The 23,965-nt window shown below is 45.1% G+C and overlaps 1 protein-coding gene across 1 annotated transcript in view; it reads right to left on the reverse strand.

Annotated features, from left to right (window-relative positions):
• Positions 1-252: 252 nt before the first annotated feature.
• The window catches only part of LOC126101354 (optomotor-blind protein), a 504,344-nt gene continuing 480,631 nt past the window's right edge, over positions 253-23,965 (reverse strand). The window contains exons 7-9 of the mRNA XM_049912023.1: positions 14,799-15,218; positions 11,397-11,741; positions 253-4,337 (exon numbers count right to left, since the gene is read on the reverse strand). Of these exons, the coding sequence (XP_049767980.1) occupies positions 3,749-4,337; positions 11,397-11,741; positions 14,799-15,218 (1,354 nt within the window). The 3' untranslated portion in view covers positions 253-3,748. The remainder of the gene's footprint in view (positions 4,338-11,396; positions 11,742-14,798; positions 15,219-23,965) is intronic.

A 23,965-nucleotide genomic window follows, 5' to 3' on the forward strand; every position in this document is an offset into this window, starting at 1 on the left:
ACAGAACTGGTTTCTTACCTGTGTCAACAAGTTACGCAGTCCTGGAAAATGTTTTTACCGCCGTCGTAGCAAAGCAAAACGATTCAAAATTCTTCGGCGACATTAAGAGGCAGCACCGTCTGTTAATAACTTGCCAGCCGTTCGATTGATTTCTTCCACTGAAAAGTTATAGTTTTATTTCTACAGAGGTTGGACAGGTAACAGGGTTGGTAAAGAAAAAAATGTTTAACACAGATTGAGTTATTTCTTGTTTACGGCTTTATTTCACAATAATAACAGCAGCCTAAGAAAAAGTTATTTATTGCTAAGAGTTCGGTTCCTTCACTTTTCCTGTGAAGTATTTGCAGTTCGGGAGAAGTGGACAGAACCGTTTCGTCATTGTCTTGACAGCTTCGCATTTATGGAGTTGCAAGCGGGGAAAGGCGCCAGCGACATACCTGTATTCCCTGTCAGTTATATGTGGCGAGAAGCGGCTTCCCCAACGCAATTACAATACAGCAGTAAGTAGTAAGACACAACTCGAGAGGTAAGTGCTTACATGTATGAATAACTAAAAAATACTTTTAAAGTAGCGAATCGGTAATGTCATCATAACTATATTTCTATGCAGTTTTAACGAAATCAACAGAAAATAATGAGAAGCAGGCAAGCTCTTGTAATACGACTGGGAGGAAACAGGCTCGCCACTGGAAACCGTGATGCCTTTTCCTAGATATGGATGACAGGTGGTGAATTTGTTTTATTTGGATCATAAAAACCTTGCTTGTAGGTTCGAGAGAAACTTGTGTATTGGTAATTAGCTGTTCCAAGAGCAAAACATATTTAAAAGAAAAATTTGATACAGGAGTGCAGTATTTTTCAAATATATGTGTTTCATTAACAATAACGAAATTAGCGGACATAGATCGGGTACATCCGCTACCGCAGTGGTTTCCAAACTGTATTACTCAGAATACTAATACTTCCCATTGGTGCAGAGAGTTTTTAGCAAAAGGTATTTGAAGTCAATTATGAAAATTAAGTAAAAAAAAAAAAAAAGATGCTGCCAACTCTGATATGGTTATCTGATTTTGCATGTGGTGGTAATATGGTAACAGAAGGTAACAGCAGTATTCAACAGAATGTTTTGGTTTTGCAGCCACTGTAGTATGAAATTGGGATCCATGGGAAGGTGTAATTTTTTAAGGGTCCATAACAGGAAAATGTATGGAACCGCTGCATTAGATCTAGTAGTCAAAAACTGCCTACTCTGTTCTTACACTTTCATCTTATGGAAGACAGTATGCCCTTCAGCAGGATATTACAGAACTAATTTCGCATATTGGTCGGTAGTCTATGTAGTTACAGTACGACAGTAAAATTGAAGCACAATTCTGTGCAGAAATTTAATCCCTGTTACACTGCCACAACACTTATGTGATGAGCTGATTCATAAAATGTGGTATCATGGTTCTCACCAATATTTCAGAGCACGAGGGTTTCTAACTGACTCCCAGTGATAACTGTACAGCCAGCATCTTCGATTCCAGTAGCTGAAAAGTCTTTTGTTTCTATGCTCTGACTTCCTCCACTCAAGAAGAACCATACAAAACCCACTGGAAACCGTGGATGTGATGTATCAGCACGCCTTAGAATATGTTGCAAGGACACACGTATCGTTAAAGGCCAATCAGCTCTGAGATTGAGAGCTGGGAAGGATCTTCAGAAATGGGAGTCTTAGGGCCACGTTCTCCAGAACGCTGGAAACGAGTCCAGCTTTTATACCACCAAGGATCTGAAAACGCCTGTATAGAGTATCTATGCAGTGAGCAATGCCCAAGATCTGTATCTTATACCACATGTGGAACTGAAATATGAGAAGCTCCTTACAGAACTTATTTATTATAAAAATTGCACATGGGTGTCGTGAACTTACTTAACGTACACTACATTCCAGATAAAAAAAAAAATTGGCTGCTGACTGATCCCTATTGAATGCAACGTTTCCTGTTATTTTCCCTGTAATATAACACTGTGTTAAAACACAGTGACTCGATAATGCTTTCTTTAGGCATTTTTATGAGAAACTAATGAATGTGCCCATATCTATTCCTCAATGGCGGACAACGTCAATAAATTACTAGCCAGAACTACGTTTAAAAGCCCTACTATTGGCAGGTAGATATTGTGGATGCTACGAGAAAAGAATGAGTTCTTGTTATTTTCGATTGTTGTGTGAATCCATGAGTTACAGGCGAGACTGGGGTCACAGGTAAGAAATTTATACTCTTCAGAATATATTGCATAAAATATTCCGCATGCAGAGTCAGGGTAAGTCGTATAATATGTGTGGCAATGTTCTCAACAAAATTACTGCGTCTCATATAAAAGGAGGCGTACAAATCGTGTCGTTAATGAAACAAGATCACAAGCAGATAGGTTATCGTATCATGCCTTACAAATCAGTAAACAGAAAAGTATTACATGATTGTACTTACAAACGTGCTTATTATCTTTTTCAATTTCTTAAAAATTGTTTTATTATACAAAGGCAGGCCAGGGACACACAAAAGCTCAAAGACCTACTTCATCTATTCGTCACTGCACATGTTCCAGCTTCGTATGTTCACTATGATTTACAAGAGACAATAATTTTGTATTTTTTATAAACAAACATACTTTCTTTGGTATAAATAAAACATTTTATTCACTTATACACAGACGTTCTATGGTACATGATGCATATTGTTATTTGCTGAATCTTCTTCTATTTACATAGTTTAAAATTATTTATGTATAATATGTGTACAGCTAGCTGTAGATATCGTATTACAAAGCGCAACTTCGACGCTAGTTTCCAGATGGGGGGGCAGATAGTGTGTCGAAACTCGTTGATCAAAATGTCCATTTCGTTTATCTTCAAAAGAGAAGTCCATGTACCAACGGTTCGTTGCACTCGTTTCTAGGCGTGTCCGCTGTCCTTCTTGGCAAAATTACAAACTTCTGTATGGTAGTGGAAATGAATTTGACAAGGCCGCTGTTAGTTCCACAAAACTAAGCGGTTTCTAGTAAGGCGGAAAAATTATAAACAAAAAATCTTCAATGCAGCAATTTTAATTGTTCTTTGTCTGTATAGCCTTTTTCTCAGTCGGTGTTCTATCGTATAAAACACGATGTCAGCTCTTACAGCGCGGAGAACACGTGGGAGGAGGATGCAGAGTCAACAGGCAGACATACGACACGGCAATGTAGGCAGCACCTATGTTTACTATAGACGGCGTGTACAATGAAACGCACGTCCGTAGAGAAGGGTGCTCTTCCAATAGTGACACGAAATGATGTTATTTTATTAGTGACACGAAATGATTGGTTTTAATAACCATCAGACATTTCTTTTGATGATGACCAATACGGAGCCGAATTCAATTGTTGATGGAACAGCAGTTGTTCTTTCTGTAGGAGAAGCACATCTCAACCAAGACCGCAATCATCATACGGATTTTCTGAACAAAATTGCTCCATTAAATTACTACTGCCTCTGAAAGACGCCAGTCAGTGTATGAAGCGCTGAAACGTATGCTCGCTCCTCCCACTTTATTCTGCTGTCAGAGTTATCGTCGATAGCACATTACTAACTGTACAACAAGGTAACAGCCCGGCTTTTGGACTGTGGAAGATATTGAAGGACTGGAGGCGCTCCGAGACGTCGACCCCGGGTTCAGCCGCGCCGACTGGAGAAAAGGACGACATCGAAGGGAGTCCGCGATCGCTAGACCACCACCTTGTCGTCGCCGCACTTGGGAGAGGCGTCCCGCGGTTTCACCTCGAGGCCGTTCACCATCTTCTCGATGCTCTTGAGCTCACTGGCGGTGGCGGCGGGCGCGGGTGGTGGGGGCGGCGCCGCCTCATGCTGCTGCTGGTGCGGCGGCGAAGCTGGGGGCGAACTCGAGCCGGTGGATAGCGGTCCGAGGGGCGTCGGCTGCGGCAGCGGCCCGGGAGGCGTGTGCTGCGGGGGCGGCGCGTGCAGGTGCGATTTGGGACTGCCACCCCCGCCGGTGCCGCCTCCGGGCGTCACCGTCTCGAAGGCGGAGCCCACGGAGTTGCCGGGCAGCGAGTAGGGCGCGAAGCGGCCGCCCTTGGCTCCCAGCGGGTGGTGCAGCGCGCCGCCGCCCCCGGCGCCGCCCCCGCCGGCTGTCGCGGCCGGGTGGTGCAGCGCCGAGTAGTGGCCGAAGAGCGCCGGGTGCTGCGCGGCCAGGGCCAGCTGCGCGTTAAAAAGCAGTCCGGGGGCGGCGCCGGGCGCTCCGCCGGGGCCCGCGAACAGCGACAGCGGCGGACCGGGCGCCAGAGGCGGGTACAGCCTGCAACAAGAGCGACACACGTCTTTGCAAAAGAACTACTCATCTCTCCAAAGGTAAAGCAACAACCTGTAGGCTGCAGCAACACCACTTTGCTCCATAGCGACGCCGTTTCTTACACAAAATATAATCCTCTCGAGTTTGCAGACGGATCTTCAAGCAGAAAAAATGTGGCATCGGTGCACCTCGCTAGATGTACATCTGGTAATCGGGGGCTCGAGGGTGCAACAATTTTAAAAAAATTTGTAAAGCATAGTGCCGCACTGCCCGCTGGGCGCCTAGCCGGCCGGTTATGCAACACGCCTGGCTTTGCGCTAGGCCGGCGCACCAGCAGACGCGTGCTGCGAGTTCTACAGGGTGGCGCAGGGGAACGGGAAATTTTGAACGTTACAGTTGGCAGCACTGTAGCGCCGGCAGATGTTCAAAACTTTGCGCAATTGATGTCAACGCATTGCCATTTAGTAATCATGGAGAATTGGACTGGTTTGGAACGTGCAGTAGCTGTGAGAGCGTTTTACAAAAATGGTGATAGTGCGACTGCCGCGCAGAGGACATTTCGACAGCATTACCAGCTTGGACGTCATGGACGTGCCCCATCTGCGCATGCGATTACAACGTGGGTGCGTAATTTTGAAGAAACAGAATCTGCCTTGAAAAAGAAACCTCCAGGTGGTATTCCAACGGTACGTACCCCAGAGAACATTGCAGCTGCTAGAGCTGCAATCGAGAGAAGTCATCGCCGCTCCGTTCGACAGTACGCACATTCGCTATGGATTAAACGACGAAGCTCACGAAGAATACTGCACGAATTAGACTTCCATCCCTATAAGCGTTGCTGAGTGCTGCTCTCACACCAAAATATAGTAGTAGCGCCGCTGGTGATGAAGGCGAACAAGTATTACTCCTGTAACTAATTGTCCAATTCTTCTTCAGAATGGGAACGACGTGTGTTAATATAGGTCAGTGCACGGTTCCTCGACTTGCTCAGAAGATACACGTTGACACTTAAATAAGGTTATCGGCTAGTCAGAATTTAATCGATTGCTTCAGAACACAGTCCCAGGAACGAAAAGCAGCAGCAACCACTTGTACTTCATTACATTTCAGTGCATGTGCGACGGCTAAGTAATGCTGCGCCACCGCGAATTTTCCAGGTTCCGGTAATCTTGTATAGTTGCAATGTTCTGCAAACCTGTCTTCAACAATACGACCAGATTCACCATAGTGACATGAATTTTATAGACACTGTCCATTTTGCAGCTCATCTTTAAGAGAACCGAAAAGAAATTGTATCACCGAGACTGCACATCGTCCTTCAGCCGAGATTAATGCTGTTTTGACGTTATATTACAGATGATTTGCGGCTAAGGAAGGCCGATGTTTATTAGATTCCATGACACTATGGTGAAGCCTACATTTGCCAGTCTATTCGCACTGTTAAGGACAGATGTAAGGAGCATCTCCGTCTCACAAGGCTACAGCAACCTGATAGAATGTAAAATCAGCAATGGCGGGCATTTCTTAGCCCAGGAACACTCACTGAAATATAGTGACGCACAGGTTGGTTGCTGCTGCTTCTCATTACCGGGACTATATTGAATCAATTCGGTGAATTTACCCTGACTGATAATCTTACTAGTAGATACAAGGGCTATACTTCGAGCAAATTGAGGAAGCCGGCACTGACCTATGCTAAGTCTGGAAGCTCTCAATCGACGGAAGAATTTGACGATTAGTTACAGCGGTTTTTGTTTTTGTTCCTCTTCAACACCGGAGACGCTGCTAGTATCTTTTTCAATTGAGGGAGTATTCTCTGCTCGCCTATATGGGCGCGCCGGCCCCAGCGTAGCATCAGTTCGATGGGAGTCGCCAATAGCAGTGTCTCATTTAAAATGACGGCTAAGTAGACAACAGAAATACTATGTCAACGTGACTCGAATATCTTACTGTAATTCCGAGAAGAGTATCACTAATTACTCCACCAGCAATGCTTACAAAGTGTAAGCCTTGGGTGAGCGGAAGAAAATGAAGAATAATCACTGAATCTCAAAATGGAATAATGAGAGACAACTCTGTCTGTAGCTAAATACACTAAAATGCCTATAAAAATGAACGTGATAACACCCGATTAAAAGATTAGCACTGGTCGCCTGAAGAATGTTGCTCTGGACAAAGACACTCACAGGATCAAATATAAGCCAAACCCTTAAAAGAGTTCGTTGGTCGCTTTAGAGTGCCCACGACCACAGTAAATGAAATGGCCTGATTTATTATTGCATCAGTGAGGGCTGTCCGAAGTTTTTGAAAGAGTTCATTAGTCGCTTTGCAGTGCCCACGACCACAGTAAATGAAATGGCCTGATTTATTATTGCAACAGTGAGGGCTGTCCGAAGTTTTTATAAGTAACGCTGTACCACATGCAGTCATGTAACCCAACGTGAGAACTGTGGTCGTAAAAATGTGATAACTGACAGGGACCAGGGACGAGTGTCATTCACTGTCAGTGGTATTCGGCTTCAAACCCGACAGGAATTCCTGCTTTCAGTGAGGTCAGTTGAGTCTCATGAAGTTTCCGAGCGAACATTGCGAATGCTTGCCGTTGACATTTGGGGACTGGTACCTTGCAAAAGGCCACTAATCACAGCAGCTCATGGCGCCGTAAGCCTCCAGTTGACCAAAGTTCACAGGAAGTGGACAGAAGTTGACTGAAGGCATGTAATGTGAACCGATGTGACGTAATTTTGCCTCTTTTCAAAAGATACAAAACGTCGAGAACACCGAAGGTGAGGCGATTAAACCACAGTGTTTTGAGGGTGCAGTTAGACCACAGGTGCTTCTGTCATTTGGCGAGGAGGGGGGGGGGGGGGAGGGGTGTTTCACTATCGATGACTTGATCCCACACATTCAGCTACCCGTGAACATGAACCAGGATGTTTGCTTCAACATACCTGGTGACCAGGTGTTCCCATTTCTTCCACATCTTTATGGTGAGCATGCCGTGGATGGTCTCGTCTTCCAAGATGGCATCAGCCGTGTCCACAGGGCTCCACGTTTCCGTTCGTGATCTGATGAACACTTAGGCCCCCTACTACATATCAACTGGCCCGCTAACCCATTCAATCTTAACCTCAGAGAAATTGTCAGGCACTATTTGGTACAGCGGTTGAATCGTAGCAGTAGCTCCACGCCGTGTCATCATCAATGATTGGCTTCAGATACATATAGCATCCATTTAGGAGAATGATTCACTACATCAGAGGCCTTGGACTATACTCTCAGTATTTATGTAAGATAAAGAAAAGTACGACAAGTGTGTGTGCACTGGTGCCAATGGTACACCAGAGTATAAAGGACGATCAAAAAGTTTCCGTCTGAGGGCGTTGCCGACAGCGTATATGCGACGTAGAGCGACTCCCAGGAAGTCGTGTGCTGTCCTTAGGTTAGTTAGGTTTAAGTAGTTATAAGTTCTAGGGGACTTATGACCACAGCAGTTGAGTCCCATAGTGCTCAGAGCCATTTGAACCATTTTTGAACCCACGAAGTCGCCTTATATAAGCGAGTGATCAGTGTGACATTCTTGTCTTTCCGACGCGCGTGCGGTAAATGCAGATACGTGAACTGTGGTGACATTATTACCAAACGTGTCCAAACAGGACCAACACGCTGTTGTTCTTTTCTTGGCTGCCGAAGAACGAACACCGGTAGACACCAACTGAGAATGAAGAATGTGTGTGGGGAAGCAAGTCTGTTGCATAATGGTACACCAAGTTCCATGCTGATCACAGTTTGACACAAGACGCAATACGTTCCTTGAGCACAATACTGCAGACGACGAAAGCTGGTGGGAGACACTAGAGCACCTGCCCTATAGTCCTGATCTCTCCCCATGGCACTATCACGCCTTCGGTCCCTTATAAAAGCCTTGAAGTGTAAACGATTCCTGTCGGGAGGTGATGTGCGGCAGGCCCTTACGGAATTCTGCACGCAGCAGAACACAGTTTTTAACAAACGGCTATCTTCAACCTGGTGCGTCGGTGGGACAATTGCCTCAATGCTCACAGCGATTGTTAGTCATTGGACTGTGTGGCCTTTGAACGGAAACTTTATGATCACTTCTTTACATTGTATTTGAATCCAATGCCTATGAATCTCTGCAGACTCACATAACAGGCACTGGGATACTAACTGGCATTGTTAGAAACAAAGATAAGTGGCACGTGGCAAACCGATTAGCGAAAGGCTCTGAAAATATTTAGAAAATGAAGTTTCTGTAAGAGATAATAAGGCTGTACGTGGCAGTGCTGAGCTGAATGCTGTGAAAGCAGTGAATATCATCAAGAATGCAGCGACATCAGAACTAATTCCGATGCATAGGACGAATAGAAGCAGCGTAGCAACTGCGGCAGAACCAGGAGAATGAATGAGAACATGTCGAGGACTTATTTGGGTCTCCAAGAAAGGGAAGACTGTGGGGGGAACGGGGACCGGGGCTGTTGGATCAGTCGTGTCCCATTGGTTGACCCTGGTGGAACTGCGAACGAGGGCGCTATCTCACCTGTGTCCCCATTCCAGAGCAGACGCGCGGTGGGTTCTGGACTGTTTGGGGATGGTACAGGTGAGGACTTTTCTGATGACGTCATAGAAGAAACAACTGGAGACTGTAAGGGATATATGGCCGATCCAGTATTAGAATCGTAGTTTAAAAGAGATATGGAAGAGTTGAGGTCGAATAAGATAGAAAGGATAGATAACATAGCACCGTAATTTCTAAAATCATTGGAGGAAGTGGCAACCAAACAACCATTCAAGTTGGTGTGTAGAATATACGACACTCACGACGTACCACAAGACCTCGAAAAAATATCGTCCGTACAATTCCGAAGATAGCAAGTGTAACTGAGTGCAAGAACTACCACAGAATCAGCATGTAAGCTCATGCGTCCAAGTTGCTGACAAGAGTAATACAAATAAAAATTGAAAAGAAAATTGTTGATCTGTTAGATGACGATCAGATGGCTTTATGAAAGGTAAAGGCACCAGAGAGGCAGTTCTGACTTTGGACTCGGTAATGGAAACGAGAAAGAAATAAATCAAAACCCAGGAAAAGCGTTTAACAATATGAGATGGTGCAAGATGTTCGGAACTCTGAGAAAAATAGGAGGAAGCTACAGGAAAAGTGGGTGATGTACAGTATGTACAAGAACCACGCGGGAACAATAAGACTGGAAGACCACGAACAGAGAGTGTGGATTGAGAAAGGTATAAGACAGGGACGCAGCCTTTCGTCCGTATTATTCAATCTATACTTCGAAATAGGAACGGGGAAATAAAAATGAGGTTCAAGAATGAGATTAAAATTCACGATGAAAGGATGGCGATGATATTCACTATCACGTTATTAGCTTCAGTAAAGGTGAAGAAAATGACAAAAGTAATGAGAAGCAGCAGAAATGAGAATAGCAAGAAACTTGGTATTAAAATTGATGATCACAAAGTAGAAGAATGTAAGGAATTCTGCTACCGTGGTAGCAAATAAACCATGACGGACGAAGCAAGGAGGATATAAAAGGCAGAGTAGCCCACTAGTGTCAAACAAAGGACTTAATTTGTGGAAGATTTTTCTGAGAATGTACGTTTGGAACATAGCACTCTTTGGTAGTGAATCGTGGACAGTGGGAAAAATAAGAATCGAAGCATATGATATGTGTTGCTACAGAAGAATGTTGAAAATTAGATGGTATGATAAAGTGGGATGAGGAGGTCCTGCTCAGAATCGGAGAAGAAAGGAACATATGGGAAACACTGACAAGAAGAAGGGAGAAGATGTCAAGAAGTGTTAAGATGTCAGGGAATAATCTCCATGGTACTACAGGAAGCTAGAGAGGGTAACAAAATGTAACTAAAGGAAAAACAAGTTTCCGAACGATCTGCTTTAATGTAGATGTTGTCCGCGGCAGATGGGGACACACTAACACAGACGTCAATAATATTAGCATAGGTCGTAGATGTAGAATTCTGCAACAAGGGATTCGTGAAGACATAGCTTCCTTAATACTAAGGTGTCCCACTGGTAGCGATTAGGAGCTACCAGTAAGCCATCTGATGCGATGGTAGTGTATATGATCAACAAATGTGCTACATGGTTTAGGGGTTTTAATTGTAAATTATTTAACTACTGTGTGAAATACGGCTCGCATTAGATGCTAGGTGGTTTTAGAAAAATACGTAAAGACACTTGTGGACACAGTTTCTCGCCGGATTCATGCTATAGTCAAGAGGCGGTGTCAATCGACAGAAGCCTGATGTCACCTTAGGATGACTAATTTTTACGTTTGTGAGCTTTCTTAGGATATAACCGTAATATTCGTAATATTAGTTGTAAGAGGTCAATGACTAAGGAATTTCTTGCTAGCTCAAAAACTGAAAATTCTTTCCTCATTAAGGTCGCCTGATAACGCATATATATCTGTTCCTATAAGAAATTTTTCTGGCACAGCCCAGTGCAATGCTGGCTGATAGATTTGTCATGTATAAAAAGAACAACTGATTTTTCTTTGCAATAATTAGGATGTCCATGGATTGGAGAAATTAGTAAATTCTTTAAATTGAGATGAATGACTGTCAAAAGTTAATTTTTTTTGTAAGAATGATTATTATTAAGAGTTTTTTTAAAACATTTTCATGGGCCTTGATATATCAATAGTACATATGCGCGAGGTTGCTTTTACCTCATGCTACATCGCTCAGGCACCGCCATCGCTCCCCCCGACCGGCCCTGCCAACTCGACACACACGACTGCTAGCTACTATTTACTCCTACTGCCACACAGTTCCTACAGCTGACAACACTGATCTGTGGTCTGAGATTCTCTTATAGCTTACATATCGCAGGCAGCGCGTGAGCAATCCATCGAAATTACATCTGCTCCAGTGCGCTAGCAACAAATTCCTTAGTCATTGACCTCTTACGCAGTGGTCAGTGTAGATACGTGAAACACATTTATCGCTGACAGTTTTTTTCTTTTGGCACAGTATTGTGAGAGGAGAAGAGGAGGTACTCACCCGTGGGGGTAGAGGTAGGGCAGCAGGTGGGGCGGCGGGTGAATGGGCGGCCCCACGGAGATGTTGGGCGCCGGGTAGTCGCCGGCGGCGGCGCCCTGGGGCGGCGAGCCGCGGCTGAAGGCGGCGGCGGCCACCGTCGATTCGGAGCAGCTCGAGTCGCTGCCGTCGCGCTCGCTGTCGTCGTGGTGGCCGAGCGGCGGCGGCGGCGGCACGGCGTGGCCGTGCGCGTGCTGGTGCTGGTGCAGCCGCCGCCGCAGCGCCGCCTCCTCGCCCGCCGACATGTCGGGGGCCGAGCCCGCTGCGGACAGCGAGAACCACGCTGAGGGCCGGCCCGTGAGGGCCCGTCTCCACACCAACAACACACTCACACTGAACACACAGCGCCGCGTTTCCTCCCGTGTATCGGACAGACTTCTTAAACTTTCTCACACTGAAGAGCCAAAGAAACTGGTGCAGCTGCCTAATATCGTGTTGGGCCCGCACGAGCACGCAGAAGTGCCGCACACGACCTGCCATAAACTCGACTAATGTCTCAAATAGAGGGAACTGATACCATGAATCCTGCAGGGCTGTCCATAAATCCGGAAGACTATAAGGGGGTGGAGATCTCTTGGACGTTGCAAGGCATCCCAGATATGCTCAATATTCTGGGGAGTCTGGTGGGCAGCGGAAGTGTTTAAACTCATAAGAGTGTTCCTGGAGCCACTCTGTAGCAATTCTGGACGCGTGAAGTGTCGCATTGTCCTGCTGGGATTGCCCAAGCCGGTCGGAATGCACAAGGGACACTAATAGATGCAGGTGATCAGACAGAATGCTTACGTACGTGTCACCTGTCAGAGTCGTGTCTAGGCGTATCAGGGGTGCCATATCACTCCAACTGCACACGTCCCACAACATTACAGAGCCTCCACTAGCTTCAACAGTCCCCTGCTGACATGCAGAGTCCCTGTATACGTCTATCCGCTTGATAAAATTCGAAACGATACTCATCCTGTCATCAACAGTCCAATGTCGGCGTTGACGGGCCCAGGCGAGGCGTATAACTTTGTGTCGTGCAGTCATCAATGGTACACGATTGGACCTTCGGCTCGGAAAGCTCATATCGTTGATGTTTCGTTGAATGGTTCGCACGATGACACTTTTTGATGGCCCACCATTGAAATCTGTAGCAATTTTCGGAAGGACTGCACTTCTTCAGTAAACACTTCCGGGCAAAGTTGCCGTGGTCGATCTGTAGAACTTCTTCTCCCTGACGTTTCGTTCTCAACTACGGAGAAGATCTTCCGAGGTGAGTCAACGACTGGCTGCTAGGAGCTGGGGCCGCCGCTTATATGGATATCGTAGGGGACGCCACCGCACGTCACGTGGCGTCGATGTGCAGCTATCTCTGGCTATCTATCTATGGAATGATTGCACTTCTGTCATGCTAAACTATTCTCTTCAGCCGTCGTTGGCCCGTTCTTGAAGGATCTTTTTCCCGCCACAGCGATGTCGGAGATTTGATGTTTTACCGGATTCCTGATATTCATGGAACACTTACGAAATGGTCGTGCGACAAAATCCCCACATCATCGCTACCTCGGAGACACTGTATCCCACCGCTTATGCGCCGACTATAAACCACGTTCAAAATCACTTAAATCTTGATATCCTGCCATTGTAGCAGCAATAACCGATCTAACAACTCCGCCAGACACTTGTTGTCTTACATAGGCGTTGCCGACCCCAGCGTCGTATTCTCTCTGTTTACATATCTCTGTATTTGAATGCGCATGTGTATACCAGTTCCTTTGGGCGCTTCAGTGTAGATTTCACATTTTCCTCCTGGACCGTTGTTAATAGTATTTATTCACAGTCGCGATTTCGGCCTAAGTACCATTTTCGAGTGACAAGCTTCAGTGTAGATGTCACATTTTCCTCCTGGACTGTTGTTAATAGTATTTATTCACAGTCGCGATTTCGGCCTAAGTACCATTTTCGAGTGACAACTACAACAACATAAATAATTACGAAAAGAGCAGTTCGCTTAATAAAACCGTAACTATAATCACTTACATCACTATGAAATAGATTTATACATAAAAGCCAAAACTTTTGTAGATTTGGGAAATATGGGAGCCGGCCGGTGTGGCCGTGCCGTTCTAGGCGCTTCAGTCTGGAACCACGTGACCGCTACGGTCGCAGGTTCGAATCCCGCCTCGGGCATGGATGTGTGTGATGTCCTTAGGTTAGTTAGGTTCAAGTAGTTCTAAGTTCTAGGCGACTGATGACCTCAGATGTTAAGTCCCATAGTGCTCAGAGCCATTTGAACCATTTGATTGTGTATAAATACATGTATTAACAGTCCACGCAGAAAAAAATGTTGTTATTTGTAAGGCACTGCGAGATATTAACGCAGGTGAACAGAAGATAGTAAATTCGCTTAGGTTAGGGGCTGCCATGATTCGAAGTTCTTCCTAGACAGTCACGAAAACTGTGTATGTAAAAATGTTTTGAGCCCCCCCCCCCTCCACTTTGGAATATTCAGTGCAGTGTATCTATTCATTACTGAATTTTCGTATGCTTCTGGATGTAATTTCCCATGTTCCAAAAAACCTCTCGTTTTTTAGCCTGATGTGGCTGATCACTTTGGTACAATGCTACGGCATTATCAATTGCTGTATAACTTAGGTTTGTTTGGTTTACAGTGCTCATGAAAAATTATGCTGCTTCTTTCGGCTTACCTTCTAAGTCTCAAGATAGTCTACCTATCAGAAACACTGAGCGGACAACCATCAATCCTGTGGAATGTGATAAGTTTTTGTGTCACCTAGAAAACTTAGTTCTCGTGCCATGGTACGCCTCGAAAGTATTCAACTAATTTATAGAAGAAATGGCAGTGCATAGAATTTTTAAGGATGTTCATGCTTATGAGTATGGTGTTGTCAGGATTTCGAATATGGAGACTTAGCGACGGGAAAATCGTTGACTGAGGGGGCGAAAGACATTAGTTGTTCGGGCACCGACATATCTCAGTAACAATATCACTATCTGAACTGCTTCGTCGATTATGCATTAACACCTTCGCTGCGGCTGACGCTTATAAGCGTCACAACGAGCCACGAGCCAGTGCGGCTGACGCTTATAAGCGTCCGCGCGCACTGTCGGATTACTCAGTCTAGTTGCAGCGTCTAAGCTAGCATCATAGCGTGTAAACTTTTGTTTTGTGTGGTCAGTTATCGAACGTATATTGTTCGTAATGGCGGCTAATGAACATTTCAATGACGCCTGTGTGACCCCTATAGGTGTCAGAGAGCAAACAGACTTCAAAACATGACCACAATACAGTCGAAGCTTATTTGAAGTAATGCATTTAACGTGTCATCATTAAGTCGGTATAGCACACGATCCTACAGATCTTACAAGGTCTTGACGTCTTCCTGTAGCTCAGGTGTGCTTAGGAGCGTCGGTTGCGAGCGGTACCTGCCCTTTCGGAGCGTTACCGGCCACAGTAGCGACGCATCGCCAGAAGCGTACGCTGTGCGCCGGAGTTGGGACTCACCGGAGTGGGCGTGGTGCAGGTGTAGCGGGGGCGGGTCTGCGCCGGTGCCCACCACGTCGAGCAGGCGGTCGTCCTCGTCCGCCGCCGCGGCCGCCGCCGCTGCCGCCGCCACCGCCGCCGCCTGGCGCGCCTTCAGCTCGGCGCCCACGCCCCCCGCGGGCCCGCCGCCGCCGCCTCCGCCGCCGCCGGGCTGGTGGTGGCCGCCGCCGGGCATGCCGCCGCCTCCGCCGCCGCCGCTGTCCGATACGGGATGCCTCTGAGCTGCCAGTAGCGCCTGCCTTCTGCAACAAGCCAACGTGTCTCAGCGCCTGCCCAGCACTCTCCAACCGACATTCTACATCTCCGTGTCTAAATCTTACTGGTACAAAATACGCATACATTATAACACACCACACGTGCAAGCAGACGAATGCTGCCATAAATCATGACATTTCAATATGGTAGATATGACTCCAAAGTACGTTAGGGAGACACGTCTGAGGCGCTGAAGTCATGGGCTGTGCGGCTGGTCCCGGCGGAGGTTCGAGTCCTCCCTCGGGCATGGGTGTGTGTGTGTGTGTGTGTGTGTGTGTGTGTGTGTGTGTGTGTGTGTGTTTGTCCTTAGGATAATTTAGGTTAAGTAGCGTGTAAGCGTAGGGACTGATGACCTTAGCAGTTAAGTCCCATAAGATTTCACACACATTTGAACATTATTATTATTATTTTTTTTTTTTTGGAGACATGTCGGTACACAACAACTTAGCAGTCAGTATGGTTTTCAATAATTATGAAAGAAAAAGGAAAGATGATACTCTCCTCAAAATTACCAAGCATACACACCAACACTTAACGTTCCTATTTTGTTAATAGAGGAAACAAATTTCCTAAACGAGACCCCGATCATTATGAATTTTTGTGAATTAATCTGACTGGATCGTTTAGTATTAGGCTGCCATATATATATATATATATATATATATATATATATATATATATATATATATATATATATATATATAAAAGGTTGTTCTGGCTATTGCCTGCATCAAATCTATGACTAAGGTTAAATGAACATAAGAGTGAGAGGTGTTAGTTATACATTATCAGGTTATAAAAAAATGAAAAACTAAATAAACGAATTTTTTAAAAAAATTCGGTGTCTAAAACTTAAGCTGTGCAGCAACTGTCAGCTCAACACAAAATAATTTTAAGATGTTTTAAGTGCTAGGCAAGAGGTGGTGCCTTCACTTTTTATCTTGTTTTTTTTTCCCCTATCAGATCCTACTTACAAAATAATAGACACTCTTTAAAATAATAAACATTCACAGTTAAATTATTATTTATATGTATATTATTATTTAACTTTGAATGTTTGCTGTTTTATAAGTGTGGCATATCCTGAAAATAGAAGACAACGTCCATCATACTAGCGCCACTCTCATCTAGCACTTACATATTTTGATTTTTTTTTTTTTTATCAGGGCTGAATGTTGACGTTCCCCTTAAGCGCAAGCCTTATTGATATTGACCGCTAAGGTTTCTAAGAAGTTCTAAATTTTGTTGAATGAACTGTTTTAAACTGTTTGTCTTTTCAATTTTTTTCATATTTTGGAGCCTGATAATGTGTAACAAACACCTCTCACTCTCATGTTCCTTTAATCTTAATTACAGATGTGATGACGGCAGTAACCGAAACGACGATGTCAGAAAGACCTATATTAAGCGATATACACGATTTTGTTCACAAGAAGATCCTATTTCGGCTTTGTGGTGAACTGCCAATGCCGTTATTGTCACTCAGGGAAGCCCTACTCTGCCCCTAATACTGGCCACCTCCAGCGGTTCAGCGGTAAGTGTAAGACGACGGATGGTGGGGCTATGCACAGTGACGATGAGCAGTGTACCACATGACACTCCAGGCAATAGCATCATTCTGCCGCTTCCGTCTTAGCGGGCGCTCCGCAATGTAGTCTAGGTATGGTGAATACACTCAGCTATTGTAGTGTTCATTATGGAGGCATAGAGCAGACACGACTAGGATTACGCTAAGAAAGGAAAGCGATAGCTTGCCAAGCACATTAATTTTTTCTAGGGATAATCAGAAGCAGAAGCAATGGGCTGTTTGTCACGCACCAAAGCTTTGCCTTTTACTAAACTAGACAGTGGCTGGAGTGTGCGGCGGGGGGCAATGAAAGAGACCACTCTACCGAGGCCGCAAAATATGCTCCCTCTCTCTCTCTCTCTCTCTCTCTCTCTCTCTCTCTCTCTCTATCTGTCTCTCTCTCTCTGACTCTTTCCGCGCATAACGCGTCTTCTTATTTTTACACTTCCATAATGAAGATCGGAAGGTGACGCCCAACGATCACGAATGGATCCATTCGTCCTTGTGACACCAAGAGAGACACTGTTTAAGCGACTAAATAGTATGACACACACAACACGCCAACGTCGACTCACACAGAAAAGTTTGCAAAAAGGCGGGGAGGAGCAAGATTTATGTAGCCACAGTGCTGACAGTAATTTTCCCTCACTGGAAGAATCAGAACAGAGTATAACCAGTTTCGTGGAGACAACGGTAAAGCTATATGAAGCAGAAGTATTATTACCAGTTGCTTATAAATCGAAAACATGCAGGGTGAAGAAAAGCGTACGTAACAAATTACAGACGACCAGTAATAGACGAAAACACCCTGACTTTTCTCTGTAGATACTGAATCACAATGCGGTGGAAGAAAATGACAAAGAGTAAGGCTACCAATTACATTTTAAGAAATATACGTAGCGAAAGGACTGTATACAGAAGTCAAAGTTCTTGGTATTTCACTGATAAATGAAAAAATATTGAAAGAGACTATCTATTTCACATGGTTTTTAAGAGTGGGACAAAATTTTAAGGTGGACAAGAGTCGGCCATAAAACGCTCGTGGCATTCACTTCAAGTGATTTCATGAAATTCCGTAGCTGTAAGTTGTGAGACATGGGTATGAATATAATATTGAAAGTTGCTGAAATGTAAGCCATGGTATTTTCTACTGTGTCTGTTGGCTTGAATATGTCAAATTTTTCACCTGCTTTCAGAGAAATTAGACCGATTATGCTGGTGGCCAACCAACTCGTACTCATCTGATCCAATTCCGATCATACCGCACTGAATGAGGTTAGTTTGGTGGGATGGAGACCTTTCGTGAAAAATGGCTTCTATCTAATAACCGTCATATATCAGGCTGTCTTTCAGGGGCTACTGAACTTAGTAAGTGTAATAAAATGCACCGAAAAATTGAAACGTTTAATTACATAGGTAATTTTAGCTCGTCAAACAAGAATCGTTGGAGTCAGAAACATTAAGAGTTTAGAAAGTCAAAATATTTATGAAGAGAAAAATATACTGAGTTGTTGCTGGAGACAGCTTTCTTGGTTCAGTAACATAATATTGCGAGCGATGCGAGTAATTTGCTGGGGCAGCTGCGTAGACGGTGGTAGGGCATGACATGCCGAGAGGGGCCGTGGAACGCCTTTATTGATATTGCTGGCGCGCCACTTCCAATAACGTCGTAGGAAGTCACCTGTGGGGGTGTCGGAAACAAAAATTGATTCCTCCCTGGGGGAAACAGCTGTGGGTACCGAAACAAGGCATCCTCTTGCTTACTGAGATGACCAGAAAAAGTTAATCGTAGTAAGACTTTCACGTCACTATTTTACGCAAGAGGGAAACGCTTTAAACAGTGAGAAGCGTTCTAAGTATGCAATGAAAGTAGAGGTAGACTTGACCTAAGACACTGCAAATTATCGCTAGAATATTCTCAATCAAATACGCGAAACAAAAAATGCACAGAGGTACATTTATCTGTCCATATATCAGAGGGGAAGAAACGTCGTTGCTACTGAATGGCAAAATAGAAAGTCATGACAGTGTTTCATTCTGTCCGAAGGAGAACGGTATTTGATGACAAAGCGTATGATTAATACTGGTTCAAAATGGTTCAAATGGCTCTGAGTACTATGGGACTTAACTTCTGAGGTCATCAGTCCCCTAGAACTTAGAACTACTTCAACCTAACTAACCTAAGAACATCACACACATCCATGCCCGAGGCAGGATTCGAACCTGCGATCGGATTCATACTGGTACAGAACCTGTTGTCGAACATGTGTTTTGTGGACCATTAAAGGGAATTGCCAGCAAGATGTAACATTGATGAAGAATAACCGATAGACATCCAAAGGGGTGGCCCAGTTGTCAAAACATTGGACTTACATACAGGAGGAGGTACGGTGGTTGGTTGATTTGGGGGAAGAGACCGAGTAGGGAGGTCATCAGTACCATTGGATTAGTAAAGCGTGAGGAAGGAAATTGTCCGTGTCCTTTTAAAGGAACCATCCGGGCATTTTCCTATAGCGACTTACGAAAAACACGGAAGACGTAAATGAGGATGGCTGGTCGTCCTCCCGAAAGCGAATCCAGTGTGCCAACCACTGCACCACCTCGCTCATTATTGTCGACGGACAACGTCATGAACTGCACTATACCGGACATCAATAGGTATGGTAAGAAACTGGGATCTGATATTGTCTTTTTAGCATCCTTAATGAGGTCGGACGGTCGAGGTATACTTGCGACGTCACGTTACTCCACAACCAATAATCAGAGGATTGAGGTCTGGGGACCTGGGATGCTAAGCATGACGGAAGCAGTGGCTCAGCACGCGATCCTGAAATGTCATCCTGCATAAAAGTCCTAGGAATGGTCTGACTCCCTATCTCGCTACAGCTCATTTTATATATGTTTCTCAAACGGCATCACCGACGTGTTGTTGCCCAGCGCCATCTGTTGGCCAGTTTCTGTATTCGTTTTTGATTTCAATAAAACCACATGTCACCTCAGGCACGTGTGTCAATTTTTACCTCACTAACTATATTATTCAGTGTACTCGTTTTCGCTCGAATGTGACCATTCAAATACTGGAATATTCCTAACCAGCAAATGATTTCCTCCCTAGCGAGAGCCCTTTTACATGAACATAGATATCTTCAGTCAATAGCGGGCCGGCGTGGCCGAGCGGTTCTAGGCGCTACAGTCTGGGAACGCGCGACCGCTACGGTCGCAGGTTCGAATCCTGCCTCGGGCATGGATGTGTGTGATGTCCTTAGGTAAGTTAGGTTTAAGTAGTTTTAAGTTCTAGGGGACTGATGACCTCAGAAGTTAAGTCCCACAGTGCTGAGATCCATTTGAACCATTTTTCTCCAGTCAATAAATACAGTATAAATTGTATCATGTTATTTCAGAAGGTATGGTGTAAACAGTGCATTGCTGTATAGCAGCCTGCTCTCTTCTTCCTACGTTGAGACTGATTGTCTTCCAATTTAGTGCGGCTGCGCGATTATCATTACGACGTCACTGCGTGTGTACTCGGAAAGATTTACGACGCTGCGAGCTCGTTGTGTGTAAGCGCTTTAGTGTCACCTAGCTGTAAGCAAGCGCGGCGTTGTACATGTAGAGGCTGAGTATCGATATTAGGAGCCGGCGTTCAGTACAAATTGGCGTCGCGCCGAGGTTACACATGACTACCCAGAGGCGGTACTCGCCTGGGATACTCGGGCCGGGCGGGTGTCGTGTTTAGAAAGCGGCGGGCGTGAGCGGCTCGGCACGGCTAATGAACGCAGGCGACGAAACCGGCGCTAACAAGGCTCGAGGGTGCTCAGCCACTTTGTGCTCGTAGCTGCGCCTGCGCAGTTGGACGCCCGCTGCCCGCGCGGCCGCCGCCGACTTGCAGTCAGGTGCGCTGGGCCCTTGTGAAGTTCGCTTCCAGAAGTAAAAACGAGTACAATATTAATAACAGGCCATGTTTCTTGGTAATAACTGAGTACTGTGAACGTGAATACAACAACGAAACACCATCTTTTGAAACGCGTTTCGAAATTTCGCCTTATCTTACTTCGCAAATCGCCACACAGTACAAGAGTACCCTGTACCGATCTTAGCATTCCTTTTCTTTTTCACTCGCAAAAACAGCGAGGGAAAAACGACTGTGTAATTGACTCCGTGTGTGCCCTAATTTCTCTCATCTTGTCTTTTGGTTCTCATGTGGTATGTAGGATCGTTCTCAGGTCAATAACTATTGCCGGTTCTCTAAGCTCTCTCGATAGCGTTTCGAAAAAAGAACCACGGTCTAACGTTTGAATTCACGGAGCATTTCCGTAATATCGCATGTTGATTGGACCTACTAGTAACAAATCTAACAGCACACCTCTCAGTTGTTTCGCTGTCTTCCATTAATCTGACTTAGTGATGATCCGAAACACTTGAGCACTACTCAAGAATTGGTCACACAAGTGTTCTGCACACTGTCTCCTTTACAGAAGAATTGCGCTTTCCCAGAATTCTCGCAATAAACTGAAGTCAACCGTTCTTCTTCCCTACACCCGACTTTACGTCCTCGTGCCGTTTCATGTCGCTTTGCAACATTACGTCTTGATGTTTGATAGACGTGACTACGACAAGCAGTTCATCACTAATGCTGTACGTGAACATTAAAGGAGCGCTTCCCTACTCATATTCACTAAGTTACATTTTCCCATGTTTGAAGCCCCAATCATAACTTCAAAGCATGTTTAAAGTTTCTCACGAAGAAAGGTTCATTAAAAAAGTAGTAAAAGCTCGAAATGAGGAAGAAAATCGGCCGTGCCGTTTCAAAAGAACTACATCGGCTTTTGGCTTCCGTGATTTAAATCACGAAAAACCTAAAGCTTCACTGGAATACGCTGCGCCACGTGGCTCGAGCAGATGGAATGGTATCGATTTACAATTTGAGCGCTTCAGTTGTCTTTAGTACTTCAGTCAAAAGCTTCGTATTCTCCTCCTAAGCATGCGTTATTATTCTGCATTCTGTTGAATGAAGGATATAGCATTCAGTATAAAAATAACGACAACGTAACTGTTTTAAAGACATCTGAGGATGTGTGCAAGTACAAAACGTTTTACGATGAAATAAAGATATTTTAAAAGAAAATATGCCTAATTATTGTATTTGTTTTCTTCACTGAAAGAACGGTCGCAGGGAATGGCCTTCACACACACACTGCCCGTGTTAGTTTCCGCAATCCTGTGTAACCACATTGTACACGGACGTAGCCGCCTCGACCAATACTGGTGGACGGGAGCTTCGTCGCTAGTACTGGACTCACAAAGGGAAGAGAGATGCTGACATTAAATTCCTGGTCTAGCGACATGGCACCACCGTCCTCGATTAAACTGCAAACCTCTCCACAATGATGACACAGTTCTGGCTAGTCTGTCCGATGACAGGCGTTCCCTTTGGTGCTATTCGAGTATGGCAGGCCATGTGCCGGCAATGGGTTGACCCTCTCCCTTCGCCGGAGCTCATACTCTTCTACAACAAACAACACAGACAAAATTCCATACTCCTCATGCAAGCAACGTTGTTTACCACACAATACAAACACTCTCTTAACACTTCGTACCATGTTGGAAGGGAGGAAGGAATATTAGTGTTTAACGTCGCGTCGACATCGAGGTGGTTAGTAACGGCAGCGGTAAACTGCTGTCATCTAGGACAAGGATGTGAGCCTCAAATAGTTTCAAATGCTCCTTGCACCGTTCATATGCGTAAGCACGACCGCAGCAGTGTGTCAAACTAATGAACACCTTTGCCAAGAGAGGTTTAAAAAAACATTTCAAATGGCTCTGAGCACTATGGGACTTAACTTCTGCGGTCATCAGTCCCCTAGAACTTAGAACTACTTAAACCTAACTAACCTAAGGACACCACACACATCCAGGATTCGAACCTGCGACCGTAGCGGACCCACCCTGTATAAATTACATTTTATAGGTAACAAAAATTAGTTGATCACGTACTTTATGTCCTTTTTAGTAACCAACGCCATTATTTTTGATGCACGTAGAGATTACATGCACAAACATAAGAAATATGAATAATTATTGTCGTGCAAGAGTTTCCCGTTATTACTAATAAATGCAAAAGCTCCTTATGAATAATATAAACCTCTTTTACGTAAGTTCGACGTAGAATTGAAGCGATCCTTGATTTGTTTTTGTGTTTTCTAGCGCTATATGATAAATCTGTATGTTTTCTTTACGTTTGTTACAATATACCTCTCTTTCAGGTTACAAACCTATAATTTTCGAATAAAACCTGAATCAAACACTGGCAATAGCAATTTTGCTATAAATACTGTTTGCTCTTCGATAACAAGTAGGAGGATAAGTATGTAGAACAGAACTATTTTGAAGGTTATCCAGCACTTTATATATCCCTACTCAACTTCTAGACGGTTGATTGCCTCCAGTTTTTATGGGAATCCAGAAAGACACTTATCGCACACTTGAAGAGAACGATCTTGTGAGGAAACGCCCGGTAGATATGCAATACACCTACTGTACAGGTAACGACGGTATGACGTCCACTGACCAAAGCGACATCTCTGTCCACATGGGTCTGCTTCCAACGATAGTTCTGGAGGTGTGTAATCAAGCAATAATAGATCTTTCTGGCTGTTTATGCACACTTAATTACGTTTGCTTGTGTCGAGGAACAACTGCCACTCCCTGTACCGAGCTCTGGTGTTGTTGCGTAATGGATTCTAAGATCGCTCCTAGGCGAGTGGTGGCGGTGAGGCGGTTACGAGACGGCTGCCGCGCCGCGCCGCCTCGCTATTGATCTGGATCCTCCTCGAGCTCACGAGGAGCTGTCGATAATGCGGAGCAAGCGTCGGCCGTCGCTTCGAGGGTGCTCACCGCCTCTCGGCTCACACCAGCCGCCGCGCCGAGCCGCGCCTGCCAACGTCGCCGCTGTTGATCGCCACCCACTGCCCCACACAGCGCCGGCGACGCTGTCACGCGCCGCAGCGACTCCTTTAATAGTGCTTCAGCCGGGGCAAAACATGAACCACCGGAGCGCGTCACCGACAGTTGCCAGGTCTCCCGCATTTTACCTACATTTTCTCTTGCCTGCCGCATTTTCGACAGTTCCAGGGTATTTTACAGGGTTTCCCGTATTGTAGGTCGGCC

The sequence above is a fragment of the Schistocerca cancellata genome, chromosome 9 (genome assembly GCF_023864275.1).
Source record: "Schistocerca cancellata isolate TAMUIC-IGC-003103 chromosome 9, iqSchCanc2.1, whole genome shotgun sequence".
Classification (NCBI taxonomy): domain Eukaryota; kingdom Metazoa; phylum Arthropoda; class Insecta; order Orthoptera; family Acrididae; genus Schistocerca; species Schistocerca cancellata.